General features: G+C 37.6%; 1 protein-coding gene across 4 annotated transcripts in view; it reads left to right on the top strand.

Moving 5' to 3' along the window:
- Window positions 1–20556, top strand: part of NR3C2 (nuclear receptor subfamily 3 group C member 2) — a 263120-nt gene that overhangs the window by 204122 nt on the left and 38442 nt on the right. For all 4 annotated transcript variants that reach the window (XM_034772481.1, XM_034772478.1, XM_034772480.1 and 1 more), the window contains exons 4-6: window positions 1232–1348; window positions 18172–18516; window positions 18996–19140. In XM_034772481.1, the coding sequence (XP_034628372.1) occupies window positions 1232–1348; window positions 18172–18516; window positions 18996–19140 (607 nt within the window). The remainder of the gene's footprint in view (window positions 1–1231; window positions 1349–18171; window positions 18517–18995; window positions 19141–20556) is intronic.

Raw genomic sequence — 20556 nt, 5'->3', positions numbered from 1 at the left:
ACATGTCTGGGAAAATACGGATGTATGTTAACCCTACCTAAAGTTCTTTTTTAAAAAGATGGGCCTGAACTAGAAATGAGCTCCGTTTCACATGTGTGGGTTCCTGCCACTCCCTGGGGGTGTGCTAGGGTGACCAGATGTCCCGATTTTATAGGGACAGTCCAGATTTCTGGATCTTTTTCTTCTATAGGCTCCTATTACCCCCAACCCCCATCACGATTTTTCACACTTGCTGTCTGGTCACCCTAGGGTGTGCTCATGTGTGGGTCCCAGCTGCTCCCTGCCCCCCTCATTGAAGCATGTGTGCAGGGTTACTGCCCTGGAAACTGCAGGGCACCAAGTGGACGTGGGGCAGGGCCAGCTGGAGGCAGGGGGTGCGGGGCTGGCTGCGGGGAGGGCAGGGGATGCGGAACTGGCTAGATACAGGAGGGTGTGGGGTTGGCTGGAGGCAGGGCAGGGGCTGACTGGAGGTAGGGGCTGGCTGCAAGCAGGGCAGGGAGGTGCGATGCTGGCTGGAGATGGGGTGTGGGGCTGGCTGGCTTCAGGCAGGGCCGCAGTGGGGTGCGACAGGGGTTGGCAGGGCTGGAGACAAAGGAGTGCAGGGCTAGCTGGCTGCAGGCAGGGCAGGGGGTGCGGCAGGAGCTGGCTGTGGGCAGGGCAGGGGGTGCAGCAGAGGGTGTGGCTGTGGGCATGGGGTGCGGGGCTGGCTGGAGACGGGGGCTGGCTGCGGGTAGGATGGCGGGTACTCACGGGGAGAGCGTCTCGGAGCAGCCCGAGCAGCAGGACACAGCCCAGGCCCAGCAGAGCAGCTGGGGACCCACCAGGCAGCAGCGGGAGCTCCAGGGCCAGGGGTCAGGGGAGCAGCAGCAGCAACAGGGCCAGGCGGTGGCCCACATGGCTCCTGCACCACAGCACCCCCGGCGGCCAGAGGAGGAATTCCTGGCAAGTGCCCATCAAAGCCGCAGCCCCCCCTCCTCGCAGGGAAGCGAGTTAACAAGCGGTTCTAAAACCGCTTCAAAATTTAACAACCGGTTCGCGTGAACCGGTGCTAACTGTCTCCAGCTCACCACTAATTATAGGTCACCAAGGTATCTAGAAAATGGGCAGAGAGATTCTGTGCATTAACGGGAAACTCAAAATGATTGCAGAATGAATGTAAAATAGAACGAATGGGAAATATTTATATATATGATATCCAAATAACATTCTTTTTTGTTTTTGGTTCATTCAGGGCAGCACAATTACCTATGTGCAGGAAGAAATGACTGTATTATTGATAAGATTCGAAGGAAGAACTGCCCGGCTTGCCGATTACAGAAGTGTCTACAAGCTGGAATGAATTTAGGAGGTAAGCATAACATTTTTAGTTCATTATTTTAATTTTATTGGGCAAAAATATTTTAACATGCTTCTTTTTACATACATAGCTGCATAATCTCAAACCTTTACACTGAGAGAAGTGCACAAAAGCTAATAAATCCTATTGTCATTCTAAATCAGTTTTTGGGAGATATGTATTTTATGGCTCAGAACAAGAAAAGTGTGTGTTTGATGTTGACAGTAATTTTAGTAGAGTTTCACTAAAGCTAGGAGTGTGGAAGCTTCAAGAATTGTGTATGGGATTTTTTGTGGTGATGGTGGGGAATGTTCTTGAGATCATTTAAAAACATTGTATATCTTAACAAAAGACAAGTTCTTGCAAAGTAATATCTCTCAGCTTTAATGTTAATGTCCATTCTAGTGAAGATTGAAGTCTGCTGTAGTTTGAATATGCATTTCTATTGATAGATTAGTGCTGCCTAATTCATATTCAAATAACAGGACTCAAAACATTTTCTTTATAATATAATTATCACAAATATTCTGAAAATCATGTTGTTGTCATCGTCATCATGGCAAATCCCAAAGGGACTTGGCCTCCTTGCAGATTGAGCACCACCCACATCGATCTCTGGCTAGGTCCTTAAGATGGTTTGACTGGATATTCAGTGTATGTCCATCACTGGTGATCTTATCACACTACCGAAGCTGCTGGTGTCCATGTGATCACTGGATGTATAGTGGCATTCTTTGGTATACATATTTTGGAATTCATTAGTCTTCTATTGCAATATATCCATACAAGACAGCCACTGAAACTGATCCTGTTCTGATGGAGGTGACTGGTGGGTTCTGCTTTCAGCATCCTCATTTCTGATCTTTTCCTACCACTTGATGTGGAGCAGCTGATGTAGATGATGAGAATCGAAAACATCAGTCCAGTCTTCTTCAGCCTTTCTCAGTGCCCACATTTCAATTCTATACAACAGAGATGATATAACAGTAGTACTACAGATCTGCAGCTTCACAGCAACTTTGGTGTCACAGCGTCCCTGTAGAGGCAACTGAAGGGCCCAACATTGCTGCTTTACTAGTGTCTGCATCTTTCAAGCATCCTCCTATACTGTCTGTGACTGCCCAAATATTTGACAGTTGCCAGCTGCTCGATGTTCTGTCTTGACAGGTTGACACTGAGGTGGTTGTAATCAGGAGCTGGAGGCTGCTTGATGGTAATGGCCAGAGACTTTGTTTTATCTGGATTAATAACCAGACCAGTGTGCACCTCTTCTTGTTAAACCAGATCGTCCATCAGCTGCAGTGATTCACTGAACGGAGCCAACAAGACAATATGATTGACGTATTTGAGATCTTGAAGCAGTATGGTGTTCAGCTCAGTGCAACAGCAAGAGCTGTCCCCTCAATCTTGTCCATCAACCAATCAATGCCAATATCAAACTATGATGGTAAAAGAATGCATCCTTGATGAATTCCTGTGGCGATAGGAAACCATGCCGTGTATCTGTTACTCAAACACAGCTTTCCATTCTATTATAGATCTCTTCTATCAATGGCATTCCTGGGAAGATAGTGTCAAGTTGCATCATCAGATCCCACAGACTTGCTCAATGCACTGAATCAAAGACCTGACAGAAGTCTATAAAAAGTGGTGCACATGGCTTATTAAATTCAGCAGTGCTTTCAAATAGCTGTCTCAAGGTAAAGATCTAATTGGCATTGGAACGATTAGTTCTTCGAGTAGTGTCCCCATGTTTGCTCTATTTCAGGTGTGGATGAGACTCTCAAGCCCTTGATCAGAGATTTTTCTGCTAGGAGTGTCTGTTCAGCCCGCGCATGCACCTTATGCCGCTTCCTCTGAAAGAGGTGTAACTGAATAGTAGGAAGAGGGCAACCGGTACTATTTATCTACAGAAATGGAAGAGATTCTCCCATTGGCTCTGCTCTTCTTGCGCAGAGAAATAAACTCAATTTAATTTCTCACCATCTAATTTGAAGGAAAGATAAACCCGAAACACAAACTAAATCAAAGCTGTCTTGGACTTCCAAGGGAACTTATTTTCTAACCAAATAGGTTGTATGTTTTGGACAGGGCCTATAGGAAAACTTCTTTAAATTCTAAATTGTAGTCCCCAAATATTGCTTTGGAGAATAAGGATAATAACTCTTCCTAGGGTTTGTAAAGAAATTGACTCTCCTTTGTATCCCTCCTGATCTGTTGATCAGAATGAAAGAACGAAAACTCTTACTTAATGGGGAACTCAAACTCTTCTTCAAAAGAAGAATTTTTGAAGCACATCACATTTTATAGTTAGCTACCATCTTACTTTTTTCTTCATCTCTGTAATGGAAAACTTTTTAATAGCAAACAAAATTGACAGAATAATGGAAAATCCAGGGTAAATATTCCACATTTTTCTGGAATAAATACAGTGAATTTTATTTTGCTCATCTTTGCTCATCCTCATGTATTCTGCTGATCTTTTTTGACACCATTGGTCTTTTTTTTCTGGGTTTACAGTAATACAGACTGTTATGTGTGTATTTTGAGTATGGGCATTCTGCCTTATAGTGTTCAGACATTTTTTAAAAATATAGTCCTTTGATTTATGTTAAAGCACCTGTGCCGTGTTTTGGCACCTTTTACAAAAATGTATCTAAAACAATGCTTACAAAAACCAACAGATCTTTGCATGAAGACTCACCCAAGTTAGTATAGCTATTTTATTATTTACCACCTTATTATATATGATGAAAATTGTAACATCATCTATTCTCTTTTTGTACTCTGATAGCTTTTGGACAATTATTCTGAAGTCAACACATAATGTTTTCTTCAGTGAGGTTATTTACTCCATAGGTCTGTCTGATTTTATGAGAAGGGGCAATAATTAGTAGTTGCTACAAAAGTTAAAGTAACTAAATGTTAACATAGTCCATCCCTCTCCTTCACAGAGAATCTCTCTTGCTCTCTCTCCCTCTCCCTGCAACAAGTACTATTGTGAATCTTTTCTGTACCCATTGTTTTTTTTTTTTTTTTTTTTTTTTTTTGCTTCTAATGCTGTATGTTAGACTTAATTATTGGAAGAGATTCAGATGAAGCAACTGTATTAAAAATGTATGCTGGCCCATTTTTAGTCTATGCTTTTTTCCAAGATACTGTAATTAATTTTCAATTAATTATGGACCAGATAGATTTAATAAGTTCTGAAGTTTTCTTCCTAAATGTACTATGGTACAGGCCCAGAATACTTTTCTTCCTTGAATCCTATCAGAAAAATATAAGGTAGGCTGAGGTCTACAGAGGTTTATCCCTTGCAACAACAAGAATTTGATGGTCTTAAGGCTTACTGAAATATTGTTAATATGTTTAAGATAAATAGGATTGATTGTTAATTTGCAAATTAGATGATTTACCATTCTGGCTGTGGAGACTACAAATCTTATATAAAGAATATATAGGTAAGTTAGGCCCTGAACTTGTATTCACTTACATATGTGAATAACTTCATCCATGGGATTCTGTTACTCTATTAGCTCTACTTACTGAAATATTCTTAATGTATTCAAGATAATCTGAAAGAAAGATTGGATCAGGTTATTGATAATATGATAAGTTTTTCACTATTTTTTCCAGATCTAAATTACACTCAAATTGATAGGGATTTAAAATGGTGGCCTGTGTGGTCTCAATTCAGTTCTTAGTGCATATGTGTTATCCTTTCCCCAAAATTATCATCCTTACATTTGACATGAATTGTCACCCTTCATAGAAGTATGTTTGTAAAGTCCAATGTACATGGAGATAGAACAGGTTTTTTTTTTTACCCATAGAATAATATCTGCAGGTCATGTTTAAGGCATGTTGAACAAACAGCATGAAAAATATTTGTGCTGCTGGCTTTGTATTAATTCTCTGAATACTTAATTCAGTTTTAACTGGAAAAAAAGACATACAGGTATTTATTAGGGTTGGTGGGAAAATGGTAATTCTTTTCTGTGGAAAAATTCAAAAGAAAACATATTTTCAGTTTTTGGAGAAGGAGAAAAAGAAATGGGTGGAGAATAGAAACATAATTTTTTTTAAGTTGAAAACCAAGAAAAGTTTGTTTTCTATTTTTCATTGAAACTTTTCATTTTGGGAGAAATTTATCTGCAAACATTTCATTCTGATCAAAAAGCCTGTATATTTCCATCATATAGTATGTGAGTTGATCCTACCATGAATTTATACCTAAAGTTAGTCTGCATATCAGAGCCCGCCATTATACATGGAGTGGTCTCTCAAAGGAAGTTGTAAAAACCCCATTATGCATTTAAAACTTTAGACTTCGCAAAACACTAGGAAATCTAGTTGCTGTAGGGAACAATCCGGCATTAGCAGGGAGATGGACTAGCTATCCCACTGCATCTTTTCTATCTTTAATTTCCATAATCCCGCCTAAATGTTTCACAAGAGTTGTCTGCTTTTTCCAAGTCCTAAACTATACAATATGGAATTAATTCTGTCCATGTGTGTGCATGTGTGTCAGAGAGAGAGAATAACCTCTAATTTGAACCTTTTTATTTTTTCATTAAACAAATCTTTCTTAGCTATTCCAAAGTATTAGTGGTTTAATTTGATCATGCAAAGTAATCTGATTAGCATAACTATATGTTAGAAAGGAAAAAGTTACAGAAACTAAATATGCATTCATTTTTTTGCCCTTTTGTAATGTACAGTTTTAAATTTCACAAAAATGTACCTGAACATATTACTGAATACTATTTAACCTGAATTATGAACACCTTACTCTTGTCATTTATATTTGGATTTATTTAGGTAATTTAATTTTCAATTACTCTATCTTTTATTTCCAAACTGAAATGAAAAATTGACTAAAATTTTCCAAATGCAAATTAGTCTAATTTGAAAAAGAAGACACAATACGAGTGCATGGTTTAAAAAACGCAACAACCTTATATTCCATGAGAAAGTTGTAAATATTTTGTTAAATTTTAGGCTGTTTTGTTGTTTTTAACATCTACCAATTTTCAGATGCTCGTTAGTTGTCCTTCACATGATGTGTATATTACTTTACCTGTTTTGGTTCAGTAAACACATTCAGGTTTCACAGAAATCAAACAAGTTATGGTGTTGAATTTTAAAATCTGAGACATTTTTTTGACAAAAAAGAAATAGGAAAATCAATGGTCATGTTCAATGTTGTCATTTGGGAGGGCTTGTTCTGTTTGTAACATAATCTTGAATCTTTATAGCCTGCAACCACACTACCTTGTGCTGTGATCTTGTCAGATCGCATAAATTAAGCAGCCTCTGCCTGTACCTAGAAGTGCTATCTGCAAGCCAATCCAAGTTGCTGCATGAAGTTCTTAGTGATAATTCAGTAGGTGACATTTTCCCCTCTGACTCAATACTTGTGGGTCAGTATTGCGTTATGAGGCATTATGTTGCTGGAGAGGCAATGTACGTTGGTAAATTCTGGCTCCTTCTCAGGCTCAGGTTGGCCACCCCCGTCTTGGATGATATGTAAACTAAATTCTTTGGTCCTTTTCCTATGCTTGCCCTTCTTCTTTCATCATCAGCAAAAACAATAATAATAATAGTACAAACCTTTAGAGGCACATTTTGCCAGTCATAATCTTTTCCCCTGGATCTTGTTTACATTGTTAGAACAACTTTTCTTGCTACTTCGCATTCTAGTGTACTTCATGTGAGTAGATGCTCTTCCTCCCCAAATCATTCTCACTCTCTACTTCTTCAATAGCAGGCATTCAGGCATCCAGAACTTGATTACCCAGAAAGTTATAACCATATTTATAGCTATTTACTATGAGTATTTGTGATGTTTTAGCTCTTCTTGAAGAAACAACAGAAGATAATTACAAACACATTTAGCTACTGGAGCTGTTAAGAAGGTATTTAGAGAGTGATGGCAGGAATTCAAGATTTTGGGTTAATGCTGACATCTGACCTTAAACTGATGAGCAAATTATCCATTTTTAAACTAATTTTGAGGAAACTATCTTCTGCACTTTACATTTTCTTTCTCTAGTTTTATTTGACTTATTGCAGCACAGGAAAATACATTACAATAGTATATAAACTAAAAGTATAAATATAAAATGTTAAAGCATAAATACCAATGTTTATGTGACCTATCAAAACTCCATTAACTGCTATCTATCAGTAATGACATAAAAACCCCCCGTAAAAACTCAGTTTCATGGGACAAAAGGTAGTCTTTTTATATCTTGATATCAATCATCTTAACTGTATGAACTAATCCATGCCCTCCTCCTCCTCCATCTATGAGGTTGCTCTTTTGGGTAACTAAGATACTAGAAATTCCATAACAAGGTGCCCTTTCTTCTTTTTCCTGAGAGAGAGCTCTTATTGCTGCTTTGGGTTTTGCACACTTTAAATTGATTTAAATAGTGCAGTAGCTCCTTCTACTAACGTCACAACCAAAATATATTGTTAATGCATTGTTTCTTAGCAGTATATGTGCATTATTTCGCGTTGCCTTAACTTTGCTTTCATTTTTTTAACTCAAATTACTGTACTGCAATGATTTTTCAAGTTACTGTTTTATTTTCTCAAGGAAGCACTGTAGAGTACACTGGTAAATAGGAGTGGATGGTAAATGTTAGAATTGTAGTTGACTAATTTATGGCAATCTAGTACTTGGGTTTTGCTTCTAGTTCTTCGTAAGACTTGTATTTGATGAACATGTGTAATGATGTATTTAATATACCATGCAAAACTCCAAAAAACACTAAATGTGACATAATTTATGAATGAATAAATAATAGATTAATTATATGAACATCTGAACAAGAATGATTAAGCCTGGCTTTCAGGAAAGATAACATTTTCTTTCTTGGACAGTTATTTTTAAATTCTTTGCATATTGGATTGCCATTTTAAAATGTAGTCAGTGCATCTTTCTTGTTATTGATGAAAGTTCACAGAAAGACACTTCATATACTAAAAATATTAGCAAATTTGCAATGTGTCTGTTTTGCTGTTTTTTCCAAGATATGATATGTGGGCAGAATCTTCAGACTTCTAGCGATTTCTCATTAAGCTTTTTTAGATAAAGCTTTTTTAATTTTGATTTTACCAGGAAACTACTAATTGGCATTTGGTAAAAGTTGTTCCCTCACAGAGGAGTAGTATCCTATGAAGCTGTTATTTGTCAATTAACATCACTTTGAGGATTGCTAAAATGTAAGCAAATGCATTAGACTTTTTTTCTGGCAACCTAAATATTCCTGTAAAATAGTCTTTGGAAATAGGCCCCACAGGCAGGCTGACACTGAACAACAATGCAGGGGATGAAGATTTCTTCCAAGCAGCTTCTCCATAGCCTCTCCCTGTACATTGGAACTCTATCTGTTCTTTTGGTTTTTTCAGGAATTGTAACAGAAGGCAGGATTTGCCCCCAAGTACACAGTTGTTCTGTATCTGCTTGAGAAAAACTTGAAGATTATTTAAAGAAAGAGAAATAAACTAGAACTGCTAGTCAAACAAAATATCTAAAACCTAGGACACCCGTTATTTAACTACAGAGTCCAGAGTAGCTAGAAACCAAGACAACACCAATTATTTAATTATAGAATTGTTTAACCACAGTGTGTATCTAGTAATATTCATTTAACAATCACTGTTGACAACTCCACTATTATCCTAATCCTTCGGGCTCACAACATTGGTATAATTTTCTACTCCTCTCCTTCCTTCTTTCCTTCTCTCACACTGAAGCTGTGCCTAAATTCTACTTCTGTGCTTTTCCTTCTTTTTTTACATATACTCCACTTTTATTTTTCCTCTTCTCCCCCCCCCCCCTTGGCTTTTTTCTCTGTGTTCTGTTCACTTTGTCTTGTATTTCACCTTCTCTTTCTTTAAACCTTTTTTTAAAGTAGAGCAGCATGCCCTTCTCCTTCATTCTGTATTTCTTGTCTCTTCTCTATGTCCTCATCATTTTTTGTGGCCTATCTTCAATCTTTCACCTGTTCTGTATTCTTTTCCCTCTTGTTTTCCCTTTTCTTTGGTCCCTCTCCTGATAAGTTCTCCTCTTCTCCATATGCAGCCTCTGTTCCATGCCTTTAAGTCCGTGTGTGTGCATGGGGGAGAAATGACACACTACACTACTCTTGTAGTCTCTCCCTTTTCCTTATCCCAATTGCCTGCTTCTCTGGTAAATCCTCATAAGTTTCTTGTGGCAGTAAATCTGGTTGGTCTGCTGATTATGTAAGTCAGGCAGTTGTTTAAGAAGTCTAACAAGTGGGGCTGTAGGAAGAGAGGCTGACACTTGTGGCAGTGTGTGACTGTAAAGCTGTTTGCTCCTCCCTCTCCTTTTTCCAAAAAGACTGTGATGGTGCATCACTGTTGACTAACATTTTTTTTTTTTTTTGCAGGATTTGGATGAGGCTAAAGTTCTCCTAGCCATGATTAGCTTAGTCCTTGTATTCCAGCAGAATTTAAACTAAGATAAATAGAGCTCTAACTTTGGCAACGTTAACTAGTCATTAGCTGTGCAAACAATAATTAGTTTGTGATGGGCAGCAACCAAGCTGTTCTCTGAATACATCACTTATGTAAAAATTCTTCTTCCCTTGTGCAAGGGGAACATTGCTTGTTACAGGTGCTCCTGCATTTGATTTTGTGCTTATACTGTACTACAGTTTTTTTAGAAAACATTTTTGTGGTTATTTAAGGCAAAAAGGAGGGGAAGGGGAAAATTACAAGGGATCCCGTGTTACTTAGATGTGTCTCAGCATGAAAAGAAAAAGGTAATCTATAGATTTGTGGACTAAAGAAATACAGAAAAACAAAATACTATACCATTATAATACAACCAAATTAATCATATTTATACTGTCCAATATTTGAGTATGGTATTATCCAATAGTAGTAGCATGCTGTTTTCCAGCATTTGTTTCCCTGAAAAATGATAGGTCAGTGGTGAAAATAAAATTATTAATTTTAAGCATATATAAGAGTTCATTAGAATTCATATTGCATAAATTAACATTCAGCAATATGAAATATAACATATCTATCACCAAAATTATACTATGTGCTTTACAGATCATAAGAAGACAACTTTCAAACTTTCAGGACCCAGTTTTTCACCAACATTCCACAGGTTCAAAAGAGAGGGGCTGGTATCTGTGTACCAGCTCCCTTTTCAGTGCTGGCCTCTCCAAACACTCATTTTAGGAAAATGTAGTCCATCCTTCTTGCCTGAGTCAAAAGGCTGAGGTGCGGAAGGGGGAGAAATATCCTCTGCCTTGTAGCTCTAACAGCATTTTATACTACCTGCTAAAAGCAGATTTAATACAATGTTTCCATTTTCCTTCTTCTCCAGAGCTTGCATAGGGAGTCTGTATCTTGTTTCCAGGCAGATGTTGATACTTAATTTAAGCATCTTTACGATTAAGTCCTCTGTATATCCTACCAACTCATCAGGCTCCCTTACTTTAAGGAGTCTCACATCTAGATTCCAAGTCTTCACATGGTTTTACAAATTCTCCAAACATCTCTCTTAGAATAGTGGGCTTAGTCTTGCTCCTATAGTTGAAGTTTTACCATTTACTTCCATCAGTTCAGGATTGGTCCTATTGATTTTAACCAGGCTCTCATTTAGTTTTGTTTATTTCTCCTTTGTAAATAAATTAGTGGTAGTAGCAGTAGATTATCTCCGTTTTAGTTTTATGTAAGTGGACATCCATTTTAGCTGAACAAGTAGAGATGACTTTTCTGATATGATCTCTACCATGTTTCTCCACTAGAGAGATGATTAGTATTGTAGAATATAAATGTTATTTTGTACTGCAGCAATACTTTTGCATATTTTCCTCTTTTTCAACAAGAGGTGCAGATTACTTGTTGCTGTAGTGCTGTCTGTAGCTTCAAAAAGTCAACATTATATGATTTTCCACAAGACTTCCCCTTGTATTTTATTTTAAATTTTGTATTCTGGTGCCTAAGAATATTAGACATCTACAAATACTGATCTAACAAAAAAAATCTTCGTAAAACATTCAAGATGTTAAAGCCAGAGCCATTTGCAAGGCATCTTTCACCACACATCTCCTTTGTTTAACTATTAATCTGTTTCAGAAAGCCTTAAGAATGTAAGAATTTAGGAACTGCGGTACAGGATCAGAATTGTGAAAGTCTTGTCCTGACCCTTAATAGTTAGAGATTGGCTTAAGCCCTAGAACATGAGGTTTTATATCCTTTCCAAAACTTTTTTTTTTGCATAGACTATTATAACTTTTGATATTCCTATTATTCACATAAGTGTCCAATCACTCTTAGAATACTGATGTTGAATTTCTTGATATGAATTACACACATGTTTCTAAAGAAAATAATTATAGGTTTTGAGCTTTTGAATAGCAGTTATCTTTATTCAGAATTCCTGCTGATCTGCCTGTGAATATGTTAAGTTTTATGACATTGTTGGGTACGGGCAGGAGCTATGATGTATATTTTCTCTCCAATTTTGAGTTGTCTTTATTAGCTTTATATTTGGTAGTCCAATTAAAGAACAAGTGTGAAACACACCTTAAAAAAATTAAACTCAGTGCAGTTACTTCTCAGAGGTTCTCAGAATCTTTTGTAGTTGGCTGCTGGCTTCTGTGGGAATTACCAAACCAGTTGAGCTAGAGTCCTGGCATGAAACCAAATGAAAAACACACTTCTTTCACTGTAAACATGACTATAAAGCAGTAATATTTTTCGTTTTGATGGTATAACGGAAGAAAATGAAACTGAAACACACTTTTTGTGATATTGTCATGTAAGAAAACGAAAAATAAACACAAAAATACTTGGAGAGGAAAAACAGAGGATTTATATCTTGGTTAAATGGGCTGTCAGTTTAGCTAAGCTGCTAGATGTTTGTGGGAACTACCCAACCAGTTCAGTTAGCATTCTGGCATGATCCCAGATGAAAATATAGTTTCTGCTTCTGCACACATGAAAGACGCATAAGATTCTTGTTCTTAGACTCATTGTGCTAATGGAAATAAAACATAGAGCTTGAAAAACATAAATGAATAATAAAAATAAGCAGTGATATTTGATCCTTTTTTATATTCTTTCAGGCCTATTTTTAACGTTTTCCAGTGATGCATGTCACTGTTAACTCATTATCAAGTATTTTGCTGACCGTGGACATCCTAGCTTTGCTCTTGGGATACATTTGGTTGCAAAAGTGCTAGTTCAGCTTTGGCTTGCTAAAATAACTTAATAGTCATAGTGATCCCATCTCTGCATGCAGTACTGTACATATAACTGCATTCAATAGGGAGCAAATAAATTTTCACTTACTTTACAGTAAGTTTAATAAGTTTGTGCACATTGCCGGTTTGGAACTCAATATTTATTGGGAGTGGGGAGGAGAGTAAGTATATTTACCAGAACATAAGATCAGCTGCTGCTTTGTAGGGGCTCCTACTGGATACTATTTATTTCATTCTGAGGCAGGTAGGGAAGGGAGTTCAAAGAGAAGCTGTGTGCCATCAGTAGGAATGCCTCTATGAGTAAAACGAGCATGGTTTATTCTAATGGATGTTCTCTAGCTGGCTGACAAAAATACTAAAGGTGCTGCTGCTCTTTGGTGCCTGCCATAGAACATTATTTTTACATTTAATGTACCTCATATTATTTTTATGTTATTTGATCAGGTCTGGGATTGTTAGACTAGAGGATGGGATTCATGGAGCATTTAACCATCACTAAACTAGGCACTGGCATTTTATTTTTATTTGCACTGGTTGCATTTAGTTTAACAAAGTTTTGGATCAGTTGCATAATTATACCTTTTCAAAAAGAAATTAGAAAATGTCTTATGGTTAAGGTTTAAAAAAAAGAAAAAGAAGCAGGTAGTAACACTAAAATGGAACAATAACTATAATCTGTTAAACAGTACTGTAGAGCTGCTTGAAATGTAGGAGTTAGGAGCATCTTTTATGGTAAAGAGAAGATATGGTAAGTTAAGGGAAAATATGAATATTTTTAGAACAGAAAAATCACTGATATGGTGAATTAAATACTAGTGAACAATACAGAAATAAGGCTATTTTTAGAAAACTTGTCTCCCATTTTATTTTTTACCATTTTTTTCTTCATAAATGTTTGATCAGATTATTACAATTACTTTAGAAAAATCTACTTTGGTGATAGTCCCAGACTGACATGCTAATGTCATCACATCCATAGAGGTAGATTGTTAGTGTACGAAAGCATTTACTCCTCCAGTTGTACTTCTACTCAGAGACATTGGGCCTAAATGATTTGGTTAAGTTTTTGTACTTTATAAAGTTTCCCAATGTATTATACATGTGGCTGGTTGAATAATTGAATTTTAAATTATGACAGGCAGCTTTTGATTAATACTTATACATAGTTAGTTGTATATTTTATCCTTTTATAAAAATTTCCCTCTGGTTTGCACACCTGTGGGCATCTCATGGTTATGTCAACACTACAGTTTCTGCATAACATCCCTAAGATTACAGCTCAGGTAGGCATACCCATACGATTGCAGCAAGGCATACCCATGCTAGCTTTAATCTAGATGCAGTGGTGTGGGCTCCAGTGCATGCTGTACAAGCTGTCCAGAACCCTGGCTATGTACTTATGTTGCTAGTCTGCGCCGTCATGTCTTCACTGCTGTTTTAACGTGCTGAAAGCTAGTGCGGGTTTGCCTACCCAAGGTGCAGCTGCACTTCCGATTGCTGTGTAGACATACCTACAGAGAAAGAAATAAGAACTAAACGTACAAAGATATTCTCCAGAAAAAAAAAATGTGATGCAACTTTTTTATGGAGCAGAGTGTATGGATGTTTTGCAGTGATCGCATGAATGGAGCTGAACATGCACTTGCTACCGGGTATAGTGCTCACTGTTGAACTCAAAAAAACTACTCCCAGGACTGGATCTAACAATAGGGTCGGGCCCTGTATATTGAAGGCCTTGCATTTTATATTATTTTATTACCATCGTGCCTCGGAGGCACAGTCATCATGACCCAGGACCCTATTGTCCTAGGCACTGTACAAACACAGAACATAACGATGGTCTGTGCCCCAAAGAGCTTACAATCTAAATATAAGAAGAGAGACAACAGATAGTAACAGACAGAGAGGGGAGTACAAAAAAATAAATAGTATTGGTCAGCATGATAGTGGTCTAAGCATACCAGCAGCCTGTTTTTTGTAGGCATCATGGAAAAAGAGTTTTAAGGAGGTTGTTGAAGGAGAATAATGAAGGGGCTTTGTAGATGTTTATGGAGAACTCCTCTCAAGTATGAGGGACAGCATGGAAGAAAGCACAAAATTTCTTTCAAAAGTGTTTTGAAAATGTAACAAATGAGTGATGTAGGCTGGCATCATGGGCTGATTGGAATCAGGAATCAATATGGTGATAGTGAATAAGAGATGATAGTTAAGGTAGGGATAGGCTCAGAAGAGCCTTGAAAGTGAATGTTTCAACACAAGCATCTTCTGTTTGATGCAATAAAGAAGGGGGCATCCAGTGGAAGGAGGCCAAGACAGAGGTACATGCTCAAAAAAGTGGGCTAGGATAATGATCTTAGGCTAGGTCTATACTACGGGGGGAGGAGGGGGATAAGACCTAAGATACGCAACTTCAGCTACGTGAATAGCATAGCTGAAGTTGTGTATTTTAGGTCGACTTACCTGGCTGTGAGGACGATGGCGGTGAGTCGACCGCTGCCATGCCGCCGTCGACTCCGCTTCCGCCTCTTGCCGCGGTGGATTTCCGGAGTTGACAGCAGAGCCATCGGGGATCGATTTTATCGCGTCTTCACTAGACGTGATAAGTCGATCCCCAATAGATCGATTGCTACCCGCCAATCTGGCGGGTAGTGAAGATGTGCCCTTAGTAGCAGCATTTTTAATGGCTCTGAAAGGTGAGATTGCATTTGTCAAGGCCAGAGAAAAGGTGCGAGATGAGAACTTAGAGAAGAGTTTTAGCTCTGTGGATGGGTAGGAAAGGTCATATCTTAAGGATGTTATGTGGAAAAAATTGCCAATATTTAGTTATAACCTATTTATTTTGATTTTATTATTCTTTTGTTTCAGTTTTCTGTCTTCATCACATATTCTGTTTTAAAATAATGTGTACAATATCTCAGTGCAGTCCATCCTGATGTTAAGGGAAGCATATTGGAGTGTTTTCAGCTACAAGTGCAGTGCCTTTGACAGTATTTCAATCATTAGTTTATTATGGTGGTTTATTTTGTTTTGTGTTTACCTGGAGATAGGCCAAAGAACTCTGTGTTAGGGAGGAGATCAGACACTAGATTATCATAATGGTCCCTTTTGGCCCTAAACTCTATGAACCTCTCTCTCCAAGTCCTATAACAGGCAAAGAAATTCAATTCACTGTCGTGTAGGGCTAAACATTGGCCCAAGCTGTCCCTTCCCATCTTAAAGCCTATGAGAGTCAGTGAAGAGGAGGATCTCTGCACTTAGTTCATCCCCAGTCATGTCAGTGTTGCACTTTTATTCCTCCCCCCAGAATAAACTGTGGGCTCAACTCCCAAATCTGGGAAATATCCTAAATCCTAAGACAGCGGTGGGCAACCTATGGCCAGTGAGCCGCATGCAGTCCATTAGAATAATCTGATTGCGGGCTGCAATTTATTTTTTTTTCTTCTGCTTTTTTGGCCGTCTGCAGGGATGGCTCCCGGCAACTCCCAGTGGCCGGGGTTCACCATTCCCAGCCAGTGGGAGCTGCGGGAAGCGGGGGACCACAGGGACTTGGAATCGGCTCGCTCCTGGGCTTCTAGGGACCAGTTGGATGCTTCAGGCTGACATACTAACCTCAAAGTATAATGCCTGGGTTATAGAGTCCAATGCAAAGCCTCATATGGAAATTGTGTCTTTTAAAAAATAAATATTTGGCCCAGATGTGCAAGGATCCCCCCCAAGGCCATCAATTTTGGAGATTTGCAGAATGTTCCTACCCAAAAGGTAGGAATGATGGGAAAAGTCTCCCACTTAAGTTTGTAAAATAACGTTTTTTCAGGTCTGGACTTTTATCAAAATAAAATGTTCTGATCAACCAGAAACAAACAGAAAAACAAAAAAGGCTAATTTCATTTTGTGGGAAATTTCCAGGTTTTTTGTTGTTGTTGTTCCACTGCCTTGCTCACATGGGAAAAAGGTGCTTTTAATGCTCTTTCACCTCTCCCCATTTCTTGGATATCTACATAACATTTCGTCTTTAATACAGAAGATGTTGACAGAATCAATTCACGATCGACTGCAAGTTGGGAGATTCATCTAAGTTCTCCGTTGAGAGCCACCCTCCCCCAATATTGAGCTCATTGATTTGACAGACATTTTAACAGGAATCACAGTCTATACAATGTAATATGTTTACATAATCTGGATCTTTTATTCTCTATGCTTAGATAATATGGTAATATATGCTATGTAAATACCTAAGGTAGAAGTTTGATTAATTTTACTTCACTGTGAACCAAATCATATACCCTGTGAATGCCCAAGTAATGAAGAAAATGAGGTTTCTGCAGCAGATGGAGGGAGAAAGGAATCTCCCTCTCTTACTCTCCAGTGAACCACCAGCAGAGCTATTCTGTAGTCTTGCATCTGGTGGAGCTTCTGTGGTAGTTGTTCCCCTATGTAAGGGACGGGGAAATGTAGCTGATTGTTCCTCGTATTTGCAGAACTATCAGTCACTTTACACTATGTGAATGGAAAATATGGAGGGCCCTCTGCACCCGACATCCTTTCATATAGTAGAGACATATCATTGTTGCTGTCTTCCGACTGAGAATATGCACCAACGGAGCATAGGGAGGACAGGATTTGCTGTTTAAAAATGAAGTTTCAGTATGGTCAAGTTCACTCTAATGAAGCAGTACTATAACTGAAATATGTAAAAATTGGCTTAACGGCAGGAAGTGGGGAGAAGTGAATTAACAGCAAAGAGAGAGAAGTTTTACACTTCTCAGGCTCAGGATTTTTTGGTTAACTGTCTATATATGGTCATAGCGTAATTTCAAAAGTAGCCAGAAGAGAAGTCTGAGTCGTGAGATGAGAAAGTACTATGGTAGAAAAAAAGAGTTACAATGACAAAGTGGTTTGACTAGATTAGACTAATAGGTTGATAAGTGACTTGTGATTTGTGTATAGAAATGGAAAATAAGAAGACTAGAGGCCAGAAAGAATTATCTTGGTTACCAAATGCGATCTGAGTCTAGAGACTATGAAGAAAAATGTTTGGGTGATAGATGATTAAGATAAAAACGTACAAAACAAATCAAAACCATTTTTACAATGTTTCATGTAAATTGAAAAAGGTAACTAGGAAACAGGATGTATTTATAGAAACATGAACAATAAATTAGCAGACATTATTTCACTATTGAAATGATACAACAGGGGACAACAAAAATGATTCATGGTTGTAGAAGAATTAATTATTATAAACTAAGAGAGGTAAGCCTTACTTGAGTTTTGTTAATTTATTTGCATTGGGGGGGAAAGGAGGGGGGAGGGGAGAGTGTGTCTTAGAAGAACATTTTGGAGATAGAGATGACATTTAGGTTTATTGGTACAGTATATCCTGGATTTAAGTGGGTAGGAGCCTGCTTATATATTTTTCTCCTGGCCCATGTTCCATTGTGTTCTGGTATTGTCATGCTTACTACTGGGTAAAGATGGTTTCCATATTAATTTCATTTATGAAATATTTTTTTTATGTCTCCATCAAGTAAAGGTTGTATCAGATTTCTGTGATTGTATTGTTCTTCTTTTCAGCCCGAAAGTCCAAAAAGTTGGGAAAATTGAAAGGGATGCATGAAGAACAGCAACAACAACAGCAGCAGCAACAGCCACCACCCCAAAGCCCAGAGGAAGGGACTACATATATTGCTCCAGTAAAAGAGCCATCTGTAAACACAGCACTTGTTCCTCACCTGTCTGCTATTTCACCAGCACTTGCTCCTTCACCCTCTATGGTCCTTGAAAGCATTGAGCCTGAAATAGTGTATGCAGGATATGATAATTCAAAACCAGATACAGCGGAGCACCTGCTTTCCACTTTAAACCGCCTTGCTGGCAAGCAGATGGTTCAGGTGGTAAAGTGGGCAAAGATACTTCCAGGTAAGAATGTATTTTATTGTATGTGTTTTATTTTGAAAATAGGATTTGTGGCTTAATATGCCATTTGCCCAACAGGTCTAGGTAAAATTAATCTTCTTTCATACATTTTAAAGATAGATAAAATGATATTTTTGCAGGGGAGGAGGTGATAAATATTGTATTGCATCGTTAATGTAATGATTGTTTTTTGTTTTTCTGATTGAAAATTAAAACTTTGTCTTGTTGGTATTAGTAATAACCATCTAGATAAAATAAATGTTGGGTTGCTAGAATTAAGAGTTCTTTTTTGACTGTAATGTTTTTAAAATGTGAAGACTAAGAATAGATTTCAGTGCTACAATTGTTTCATTGAATATTTTGGAGAAATGTAAACTGTTAGGGAAAGGTGAGCTTTTTTTTCAGTTTGAGCTTAAGGTAATTCACACTACATTGCACCTGAATGTTGATTGTAGTTTGTGATTAATCATTTTGTTCTTCAGGATTTAGAAACTTGCCTCTCGAGGACCAAATTACTCTAATCCAGTACTCATGGATGTGTCTATCATCATTTGCCTTGAGCTGGAGATCATACAAACATACAAACAGCCAATTCCTCTATTTTGCTCCAGATCTGGTCTTCAATGAGTAAGTATCTATTAATTGGCCTTTTCAAAGTAAGATGGATTGAGTTAGATATTATAATATTTTTAAATATATACACAGAGTATGAAAAATTCAAATTCCCAGTTTGAAATGTAGATACAGAAAGCTGAGCAACTGAAAACTTTCAACAAAGCTACCCTACCTCCTTCCAATTTTCTTTGTGTATGCAAGTGCATGTAGAATGTTCCCAAAACAAGGATGTTATGTTGGCTTTGAAATATGACTGATATACAACCCAGATTAATAGAAAACAGTCTCTTTTTGGTATCTACTATAGTTTGGAAGAATATCTAATTTCTAGGAAATGTGAATGTTTAAATTGCAAGTTTTTCTAAGTAGATTCAGATAATGGTTCTTTTGTTAACAGTATACAGCTGCTCAATGTGTTTTCATGACAATCATAATTGCCCTTCTTTACACTCATGAAAGAAACTAAAATGTTTTTCTATAACGAAACATTCCTAGTTGTATGATGCCAAAAAAAAAAAAAAAAGACTGAAGGAACTATTCCTTCCAAGCATGTGCATTCCTTCATATTTTAAGTTAATATTTTAGTGCTGGTTACTTGCTGAATTAGTGATTTAATTTGTGTTTGTTTATTCAGAATGGTAGGGTCAGGAAATAAAAATAACCAGTCAAATTGAGATAGCATCATATGCTCATTCCAGAAGAAAGCTCTTTCTAAAAGTATGCAAGGGAACAACCAATAGAACAGGAGGAGTGGTGAGGAAGAAAAACAGAAAAAGAATAGACAAAAAATAGAAGCTTCGAACTCAATTCACTAAACCATTCTGAACTATTTCTCTTGAAGAATGTGCTGCAAAATGTTATTGGTACTATTTCTGCATATGCTACTGTGCAGACAATTAACATTTTATGTACTTATTAGTTATTGCATTGTTTTGGCATCATCAGCCTGATCCAAAGCTCATTAAAATCAATGAGAGTCTTCCCATTTACTTCGAAAGGCTTTGGACCCAATCCCATAATGGTAAATGTCAAAACAGGTTTGACTAAGAGAAAGGCATTAGTCAATGGGAATGTGGTTAGAAATATACTTTCAGCCTGTGTGCTGAAGAAATTGAATAGGGAGTTCAAAACTTATATTAGTAGGAATTAATCCCACCTGCAAACAAAAATGTACTTGTTTACAGTTTACAATGAGAAGTAATAGTAAAATTAGCATAAAACTCTAGCAGTTGAGTTAAAAAAGTATGGATTGAATGAATGGACTATAGACTATAGGACTATAAGGTGGATAGAAAGCTGGCTAGATCATTGGGCTCAACAGGTAGTGATCAATGGCTTAGTGTCTAGTTGGCAGCTGGTATTAAGCAGAGTGCCCTAGGGGTCGGTCCTGGGGCCAGTTTTGTTCAACATCTTCATTAATGATCTGGA

This window comes from Trachemys scripta, chromosome 5, assembly GCF_013100865.1.
Source record: "Trachemys scripta elegans isolate TJP31775 chromosome 5, CAS_Tse_1.0, whole genome shotgun sequence".
Taxonomy (NCBI): Eukaryota; Metazoa; Chordata; order Testudines; family Emydidae; genus Trachemys; species Trachemys scripta.
The sequence above is the reverse complement of the archived record's forward strand: the minus strand, read 5'-3'. Positions and strand labels throughout refer to the sequence as shown.